Genomic DNA, 10,657 nt, shown 5'->3' on the forward strand with positions numbered 1-10,657 from the left:
CAGAGTCCCCCCATAGTAGTAGAGCCCGACCACTGCGACATATACAATGGCTGGAATACATGTGCTGTGTTGTTGGAGGCTCTTATCTCCCGCCTGCCCTCACTCATCTCTTCTTATGTTCGGGGAATTTTTCTGCCACATCTTGTACAGAGAAAAATGCAAAACTTCCTTGATCTAAATAAACTCTGCAGGCTGCAGGGGATCGGGGGAGAGAGTGTTGTGTATGCAGAGGCAGCTGGTGGCGAGTCGGCCGTACCTGGAAGCATTCTTCTTTTATACAATCCCAGCCAAGCTGTTGTAGATGACAACTCATGAAACGTTCCTTTGTGTTAACTACAAATTCCTCCATTGCAGCTCGTCATTAATGTGCTGTGTAGTGTGAAATTCCTTTGTCTGGCTTAGTAAATATTGCAGCATATCCAGACTAAGAACAAAATTGTCATATATTGTAGCCTGCCAGTCCTTAGAAGAGGCGGCTGCATTCCCTTTTCCCTTTATTTGCACCTGGTGATCCTGCCAGTAACACATTCTGTTCTAGGGTGACAACGCTCACCTACTGCACTGTAACTATGGAGAAGTAGCGTTGCCACCCTGGGGAGGCGTGTTCTGTAGTCCAGATACAAGCTAGGCATAATGTAGCCCATAATAATCAGCACTAGGGATGAGTCCGAGTTCAGTCTGATCCTGAGCTCCTGTGAGCAAGGAAGTGCTATGGGCATTTCCACCCAATCAGTAACACATTCTGTTCTAGGGTGACAACTAGGGATGCACCGTTACCGATATTAGTATCGGTGCCGATGCCAAGTATTTGGGCGAGTACTCATACTTGCCCAAATTCTCCGATGCCTAGCCCGATACTTCCAGTATCAGGCAGCCGGCTCCATGCTCTCTCGTCACTTGGAGCCATCTTTCTGGCCAATCAGGAAGCCGGGTGCCGTGCAATGATGCGCTACCCGGCTTCCTGATTGGTTGGAAGCTGGCCATTTAGGAAGCCAGGCGCTGTGTAATGACGCGGAACCCGGCTTTCTGATTGGTCGGGAAGCCGGCTTCATGCTTTCTCATCACCTCATGACGAGGGAGCATGGAGCCGGATTCCCGGCCAATCAGGAAGCCTATAGTCCACAGACAAGCTAAGGCACAATGTAACCCATAATAGTCAGCACTAAGGATGAGTCCGAGTTCAATCCAAACCTGAGATTCTCTGAGCAAGGAAGTGCTATGGGCATTTCCACCCAATCAGCTGCATGCCGGGCATTCCCCACCCCAAAGCTGCATGTAAACAAAGGGGCGTGTTTCTGGCGGTGATGTAATTTACCTTATATGGCCTTATAGCCATATTAGGTAAATGTAAGTTACCAAATATAGGCATGTAGCCAAAGAAGGTCAGTGATGTCACTACATTCCGTCCCTTTGCTTACATCATGCTGCGGTTGGGGAATTCCCCGCCTACAGCTGATTGGGTGTCACAGAAGGAGCACAGTCCAAACTTCAGCTCATCCCTATTTACTGAGTCCGAGTTCAGTCCAAACCTGAGCTCCTCTGAGCAAGGAAGTGCTATGGGCATTTCCACCCAATCAGTAACCCATTCTGTTCTAGGGTGACAACGCTCACTTACTGTACTGTATCTATGGAGAAGTAGCATTGCCACCCTACAGAGGCCTGTTCTGTAGTCCACAGACAAGCTAGGCACAATGTAACCCATAATAGTCAGCACTAGGGAAATACTCCTGACAGCTACAATAAAAACAAGAACATTGTATCATAATTATCATTATTAATTATGATTTCTATAGCACCATCATCTCCTGTTGCGCTGTACAAACTGAACGGATCCTAAATTTCCATATATGAAGCATTATGAGAAGACAAGTACATATAGTCACATGTCCAGAGACATATCACACTAAACTGATAACGAAGGGAGTGCCCAAGAGCTAACAATCTGGAATATATGTGTATATCAGAGCTTCCACAACAACCTAGTCCAGCAGGTACACACACTGCTCCTGATCCCTACCACTGATCTCCAAATATTACAAATAGAAGTATACCCCGAACTGGACGATATTTTGTTTGGCAGAGCATTGCGTATCATAAACTATTTACTGTTTTTAAATAAAATACTCGTTTTTATGGGTTTTTTCATCTCAGTGCTCCTGCAGCAAGGTGTAGCCATTTCCTGTCTCCACGCACTCCAGCACTGGCTGTACATCATTGCTGCGGACTGAACAAGTGTCCCCATTGGAAGATTTTCCCTCAGCTCCTGTGACACTGCGACCAACAGAGAGGGTGAATCTTCCCAGCGGGGACACAGATGGCAATAAGACCTGAGACTTTTTTCTATACTTTTTCTTCTTCCTCCTTCAGCTGTGGCGGCCATTCTTCCAGGGCCCTGCTGGGTAGGGGGTATAAGTGTTGCTCTGCCTTAAGAGGACTGCCAGCACCGGGCGGAGGAGGATGCCAAGGACAGCATGGCGTGTGCAGCGGGTACATAGAAATTGGCAATATATTTTTTTATATGGAGGGGTATCAAGAATGCAATAAATAAATAAATATTGGAATCCCAACACTTCCTCACTCTATTCAAAACTATGATTTACACACCATTCCAAGGGATTGAATCATTGAAGTGTATGCAAACTTTCAGGGGTTGGGTTAGATCTACTAAGCCTGCACAAGATGTCACTGAATATCATTTAAAGAAGAACTCCAGTATGCAAAAGGTTAATCCTTGTAGTGAGGGGGTAGCCCCCATTGCAAGAGTTAACTTTTTGCATACCTGGAGATAACTGCTCATTATGGTCCAGGGGCCGGTGTACAGAAGATACACTCACCTGATCCTCGGCCCTGCAGTGGTGAGTGCTCACCCGCACACACTTGAAGGGTTATTAAAGTATTGATATGTTTATTCAATACCCAATGTCACATACTGTCATACGGTGCTAACGTTTCGGGTCCGCACAGGGATCCCTGTTGCTCTGATGAAGGATCCCTGTCGCCCTGATGAAGGATCCCTGTCGCTCTGATGAAGGATCCCTGTCGCTCTGATTAAGGATCCCTGTCGCCCTGATGAAGGATCCCAGTCGCTCTGATGAAGGATCCCTGTCGCCCTGATGAAGGATCCCTGTCGCCCTGATGAAGGATCCCTGTCGCTCTGATGAAGGATCCCTGTCGCCCTGATGAAGGATCCCTGTCGCTCTGATGAAGGATCCCTGTCGCTGTGATGAAGGATCCCTGGCGCCCTGATGAAGGATCCCTGTCGCCCTGATGAAGGATCCCAGTCGCTCTGATGAAGGATCCCTGTCGCCCTGATGAAGGATCCCTGTCGCCCTGATGAAGGATCCCTGTCGCTCTGATGAAGGATCCCTGTGCGGACCCGAAACGTTAGCACCGTATGACAGTGTGTGACATTGGGTATTGAATAAACACATCAATACTTTAAGAACCCTTCAAGTGTGTGCGCGGGTGAATTACTTTTATTCACTATTAGTGTTTTGCACGGCGCCATCCGTGGGGTCACCTGGGCACCACATATACCTTGTGGTTTTGAGACCGTGGCAGTGCGAATGGGATTTGGACTTTGTTGTGAGTGCTCACCTCTCTCCGCAGCTCTCAGGTGTGGTATGTCCCTCAGGATCCTCATGCCCAATACAGGTGAATGGACTGTATTGGACGCGATGATGTCATGGGTCCTTAGATCGCTGGAGTCCGGGGGAGAAGAGGCTGCAGCATCCTGGTCTAGCAGCCAGGGGCAGGAGTAAAGAAGATACACTCACCTGATCCTCGGCCCTGCAGTGGTGAGTGCTCACCTCTCTACTTGCTCACCTCTCTCCGCAGCTCTCAGGTGTGGTATGTCCCTCAGGATCCTCATGCCCAATACAGGTGAATGGACTGTATTGGACGTGATGACGTCATGGGTCCTTAGACCGCCGGAGTCCAGGGGACATGAGGCTGCGGGGATGGTCTAGCAGCCAGACGGGACTGAGGATCAGGTGAGTATACCTGATTTTTCCTGAGCCCCTAGACCAAAACGAGCAGGCAACTCTTGCAGCGCAAAAGGTAGCCCCACTGCAAGGGTTAATTTTTTTACATTCCTGGAGTTCCTCTTTAGGTGGTTGTAATAACAAAGGCGGGGGATGGGGGATTGACTGTGTGAGGTCATTTTAGTGTATCTGGTATATGTAAATACATAACTAAAAATAAATATATATAAAATAATAATAATAATGAAAAAAACAAGGTTACTAAATCTAAACATGATCACGCTGGAAGTGAGGAGATTAGGAGGGGACAGGATTTTGATGTACAAGATGTTCAGTGGTGATGACAACATCCGCAATAACCTTTTACTATAAACTCCATAACAAGGACCAGAGGCCACCACCTGAAACTGGTGGAGAAAAGATTTAACCACAAGGGGCGTAGGGACTTGTTCACACCAAATGCAGACCAGATCTGCATGAGTTTCTGCACACGCAGTGCCGCGTTTTTGACGCGTTCTTGCAACAACAAAAAACACTTTTTTTTTTTAAGCTTAGAATGGGCTTTCAGTGCGTTCCAATGTGTTTTGATGCGTTTGCATGCGCTCCAGAGCAGGTAAAATGGGGCCTGCTGCAATTTTTTTACCTGCTCTGGACCTGCACGCTGCGATGTGAACTGGAGCCCAAAATACCATTGGAATACATTGGACGCAGTTTTGATCCGGTCTGTAACTGCTCTGCTCTGCTCCTGCTCCGCGCTTGGTGTGAACTGGCCCTTAGAGCGGTTAGGCTCTGGAACTCGTTGCCACAAGCAGCGGTATCAGCTGAGAGTGTTGAATCATTCAAAATGCATTTGGACAATTTCCTCAGAGACCGCAACATCCAGGGGTACAGGTACTCTTAAGAACCAGATCTACACGAATACACATGCAGAATCACATACATACACACAAAGGTTGAACTTGATGTACCTGTGCCTTCATTCAACCTCAAATACTATGTAATAATAATAATTATTATTATTATTACATTTTTATAAAAATATTATGTAATTGATAAGATAAAATATAATAATAATGAATAATAATATACATATACGCTCCTTGTGACGTCACTCTGTCTTCCCCCCCACTGTGATGTGAAGTGTGCAGGTCACGTGAGGGTGGTGACATTTGGGAAAGGTGTGATGGGGAAAGCCCCACCCCCTTGGGTTCTGGCACTCCGCAGCCTCCTATTGGCTGAGCGCGGTGCAGGGGCAGCAGAGGGAGGTGAGCGTTGAGTGGCCGCACCATTTCTAGACGATCGTCTCCCACTCGCGGCCTCGCTGATCGCTGTCAGCATAGTAAATAGGCGCTGGCGGATTTATGAGCGCGCTGCAATGTCTCAGAGAAGCGCCGCTCCCACTTCGTTCACCATCAGGGACATACTGAACATGGGCTGTGCGGACTGCAAGAGGGGATCGGAGTGCACGAAGGACCCGGAGGATCCCGGGCACTGCCAGACCGAGGTGGGTGCAGAGAGCCCTGTGGATGCCACATCTGATATCTCTGAGGGCGAAATCACCAGCGAGCCACAGAGCCCACACGGGGGGCCACAGCACACAGAGGAGCCCCCCTGGTACAGTGACCAGGAGCCACACTCAGAGGGTGAGTCCCTGGATGGGCACTAGACCTGTCTTGACATCCACAACAACAGCGACCCTATAGAGACAAGGGGCTGATTTACTAAAGGAGAGAATGTTCGCTGAGCTTAGAGACAGAAAACGAAGTTCATTCCAAAGGGAACAAGTGCAAACAATGTTTGTTGCTGTTAAATCTCTTTGCACATGATTGGGCATTCCAAGCGAAACGACTTCGCCCTATTCATTAAGATCCTTTAATAAATCACGTGTCACCTATACTGTAATATGATAATTGTATTATCCCCCCGATGTCATTGTATACCCCAGAGGCAGAGGCTACACCATACACATTGTATCACCATCTATTCTTCTATCGATCATCAGCCCAGAAGGATGGAAAGATTCCCCATTTCCTCACATTCGCCGCAGCGAATCGCAGAATATATTAACATGCATTGCTAGAATTTCATAGCCGACTGAGCCATGGTGGAAATACAGAAAGAAGCGCACACATAGACACGTGCGAGGTACAACAGACACCCACAGACAGAAGTGACATGTAGAGAAGATGACATCAATGTGTTTGTTACTTGTTATCAATCAACTCACTGTAATCATTTTCTGCAATGAATCTCTCTATTCGTTCTCATATTCACCAATCTGAATGTCTGTTATATTTATTTCACATCAGATATACGGAGATGTGTACAGAAATACATCATACATTGTCATATATCCCACTATAAACTATATCATTATAAACGTTTCCTCTACTGAACCTCCATGTGTGGAATATTTCTATCATATTATTATCATTATTATTATTATCAAGTACATTTTTTATTGCAATTTTTATGGCAATAATTGTGTTCCCTATCTGTGTAATGACACATTTGTATCATATGCACTCCATAACTCTCTCTCTCTTTCTTCTTCTTCTACTAATTATTAGTTTCTTACATGATCCCATCACCTGTATAGCTGTCTGACTATAATCTTTGTATCTATTCGCACTTTAATGTATATTCTGTCTGTCTAATGAATATTCGTTATATGTATTCCACAATCTATGGAGATGTTATACAGTACAGAAATATTATGTTTATTATACATGATCACATCATCTATCTCTGTAACTATCGTGTTATGCAAATTAAATCTACTTTATGTATTTTTACGCTAGGTCCGTCTAATAAATATATATTATATTAATATCTATTTCCTCTAATATTTATCATATGTCTATTATATGCAGTAGCCTTTTATACATTACATGTGGGTCTGTTTAGCATGTCCCTCTCGTTTATATCAATATATTGTGTATAAAATTGTGTATCAAATATACGCTATTTTTTATACAGCTTCTGAAATCTATGGTATTAGATGCATCGAGTTATAATTCCTGTCTGTGTATGACCCAGATAGTGTATTTATAATTCTCTATCAATCGTCCTGTGTATGCCATCATTATCTGTGTTATGAATGTTTGAATGTTTACACATTTTATATTGTACATAGTGAAATTAATATAATAGACATAAATTATACATATAAGGACAAGTAGTTATTAAATAGATTTGACTATATATAAGAATCTGTATCCAATAATACGTCCATAAATGAAATGATGACATATAATATATAATAGACAGTTGCACAGGAAATATAAGGATGAGTAGATGTTCGATGAGATCCGATATAAGAATAAACTGATATAATATATTTCCAGTATGTGACATTTCCATTGATTCAGCGTGGAATAAATATCATGGATCTGACAGACAAGGAGAGATAGTCATAGATAGATAGATGGATGGATGGATGGATGGATAAATAGATAGATAGATAGATAGATAGATAGATGATGTGATCACGATGATTTATTTTGTTTATCATAGAACAACTATATAAATGAACTGCGGCCTGGATATTATATTCCAGTCATGTTCTTATCGTATAGATGTAAGATGTAAGGACACACGGTGGTTAGTTAGGTAAAGTATAATAGTTTTATAGTTCTGTACTAAGCATTGTATTGGACCATGATCTAGGACTGATGAGATGGATAATGTTGTGCAATGTGGTCGGTATTGGACCATGATCTAGGACTGATGAGATGGATAATGTTGTGCAATGTGGTCGGTATTGGACCATGATCTAGAACTAATGATCTGGATGTTGGTGTACAATGTATACTCGGTATTGGACCATGATCTAGGACTGATGAGATGGATAATGTTGTGCAATGTATGATAGGCATTGGACAGTGATCTAGAACTAGTGATCTGGATGCTGTTTTACAATATATGATGGGCTTTGGACCATAATCTAGAAATGATGATCTGGATGTTGATGTACACTGTATAGTTGGTATTGGACCATAGTCAAGCACTGATGGTGTGGATGATGGGGTACAGCGTATGTTGGCATTGGGCCCTGATCTAAAACGAATAATCTGTATGCTGGTGTACAATATACCTGGTATTGGACCATGATCTACAACTGATGATGGGCGATGGTGTTCCATGTATAGTTGGGATTGGACCGTGATCTAGAACTGATGATCTGGATGCTGGTGCAATATAATGAGTATGGGATCATGATGTAGCAATGATGATCTGCATATCGATGCACAGTTGGTATTAGACCATGATCTGGAACTGATGATGTATATGATCTTGTACAATGTAGAGTTATGTTTGGACCATGATCTAGAACTGGTGATCTGGATGTTGGTGTACAATGTATAGTTGTGTTTGGACCATGATGTAGAACTGATGATCTGGATGTTGGTGTACGATGTATAGTTGGGATTGGACCATGATGTAGAACTGATGACCTTTATGATGGTGTACAATGTATTGGACCATGATTTAGAACCGATCTGGATGTTGATGTACAATGTATAGTTGGTATTGGACCATAGTGTAGAACTGATGATCTATATGTTGATGTACAGTTTATACTGGGTATTGGACCATGGTGTAGAACTGATGATCTGGATGTTGGTGTACAATATAGTTGGTATTGGACCATGATCTAGAACTAATGGTCATCTGTTTTCTCTGTACAGGGGATTACATGGAGCACAAAGCTGATGAGAAGTCCGGGAAGAAGAGGACCAGGGCTGCCTTCTCCCATGCCCAGGTCTATGAACTGGAGAGAAGGTTCAGCCTTCAGAGATACCTCTCCGGACCAGAGAGGGCTGATCTGGCTGCTGCCCTAAAGCTCACAGAGACCCAGATAAAGATCTGGTTCCAGAACAGGCGATACAAGACCAAGAGGAAGCTGATCGCCAAACAACAGCAAGCGGCCAAAGCCCCGGAGACCCCTGCCAAGCAAGTGGCTGTGAGGGTGCTGGTGAAGGATGACCAGAGACAGTACTGCCCAGAGGAGCTCCTATGCCCATCTCTGCTGTCACTATACCAGGCGTACCAGTATTATCCGTTCCTGTACCGTCTGCCCTCCTGGTCCCCTCACATCTAGCCTTCTGCATGGAACTACAGAGGACTAACCCATTGCATCCAACCCCTCCACAAAGCTACAGGGGGTGAGATGAAGAATCCTGGCGATCATTCCTCTTATTACTGTAGCCTAGTAGCATCCAAGCCTGCCCTGGCCCCAGATACATTGTAAATTCTAAAAGAAGCCAACTAGGCAGAGGCACGCTGCCAACATACACAGGGGCAGCACATGGTCCTTGCTCAGTCCTTCGGTCCCCACATGTATAACATGCGGGAGATAAGAAATGACTACTGTGCGGAACTAAAAGCAAAATATTCCTCAGAGTTCATCCTTTATACAGCCGAGACCAAAGACAAAAACCCTGTGCCCGTCTAGCAACTGGCAGCTCATGCTGGGCACTGCAGCATCGCAAACATTTATTCCATAAATATGATATATAGATATATCTATAGATCTATAGATATATCTATAGATATCTATATATCAGTGTATAGTGGATGGGGTCTTATATTTTATTAGCCTGCCTTGTACTGGGCAGGATGGAGTGCGGCCTGATCTATACAGAATCCCAATGCCTGCCTTGTACTGGGCAGGATGGAGTGCAGGCTGATCTATACAGAATCCCAATGCCTGCCTTGTACTGGGCAGGATGGAGTGCAGGCTGATGTATACAGGATCCCAGTGCCTGCCTTGTACTGGGCAGGATGGAGTGCCGGCTGTTCTATACAGGATCCCAGTGCCTGCCTTGTACTGGACAGGATGGAATGCTGCAGCCGGGTGGATCCCAGTGCCTGCCATTTACTGGGCAGGATGGAATTCTGGATCCTGGTCTATGCAAGATCTCAGTGCTGCCTTGTACCGGGCAGGATGGGATGCAGCCTGGTCTATACAGGATCCCAGTGCCTGCCTTGTACTTGACAGGATGAAATGCTGCAGCCTGGTGGATCCCAGTGCCTGCCTTGTACTGGACAGGATGAAATGCTGCAGCCTGATCTAAGCAAGATCCCAGTGCCTGCTTTGTACTGGGCAGGATAAAGTACATAGCTGTGTGACTTTTCCGTCCCCTGGTTTGTAGTATCAGCATCGTGCTGTGTGTAGTGACTGTGAAGTATGCTGGAAGTGATCTGCAGGGGGTCTCCCTATAGATCACAATGCACTTATTGTAAATATCCTGACTGCTGTTCACCCAGGTAACTTGTAATTTATTAGAATGGTAACTGATCTTTGGCTTTGTAGTCCGAAGTAAAAAAATTTATTCTACCATTTCCGATTTTTTTTTTCTAACAGTGCAAATTCCTATATTCCCGATTCCCCTTCTTCTTATAGCTGCTCTTCGACTTTCACTGACTTTTATCTCTTTTTTTTTCCCACTGATATTTATGTGTTTGGCTACTTTTTGCAGACCATGGGAGTGTGCTTTTTTTTCTAATTTGCAAAAGAGAACTGAAGAACAAGATATGGGGTGTATAGAGTATAGATATCTCCCCCATTTTGTTATTATTATTTGTCTTTAGTTGGTTCTTAGCGAATTACAACAAGGTTGTGTGTGTGTATAATATTATTATAATTTTTTATTATTTTTTTCTACTTA

The 10,657-nt window shown here is 44.3% G+C and overlaps 1 protein-coding gene across 1 annotated transcript; it reads left to right on the forward strand.

The window, feature by feature from the left end:
• The first annotated feature begins 5,358 nt into the window (after positions 1–5,358).
• Positions 5,359–9,087, forward strand: LOC108787606 (homeobox protein zampogna-like). Its single transcript, XM_018557236.1, has 2 exons — positions 5,359–5,626; positions 8,675–9,087. Exons 1-2 carry the CDS (start codon positions 5,359–5,361, stop codon positions 9,085–9,087), a joined length of 681 nt encoding a protein of 226 aa, XP_018412738.1.
• The last annotated feature ends 1,570 nt before the right edge of the window (positions 9,088–10,657 follow it).

The sequence above is a fragment of the Nanorana parkeri genome, unplaced genomic scaffold, assembly GCF_000935625.1.
Source record: "Nanorana parkeri isolate BGI_ZX_2015 unplaced genomic scaffold, ASM93562v1 scaffold2, whole genome shotgun sequence".
In the NCBI taxonomy this organism is placed as follows: Eukaryota; Metazoa; Chordata; class Amphibia; order Anura; family Dicroglossidae; genus Nanorana; species Nanorana parkeri.

Coding starts and splice junctions, on each gene's coding strand:
- LOC108787606 (XM_018557236.1), top strand. CDS start 5,359: ATGTCTCAGAGAAGCGCCGCTCCCACTTCGTTCACCATCAGGGACATA. Junction 5,627..8,674: donor CCAGGAGCCACACTCAGAGG/GTGAGTCCCTGG, acceptor TTCTCTGTACAG/GGGATTACATGGAGCACAAA.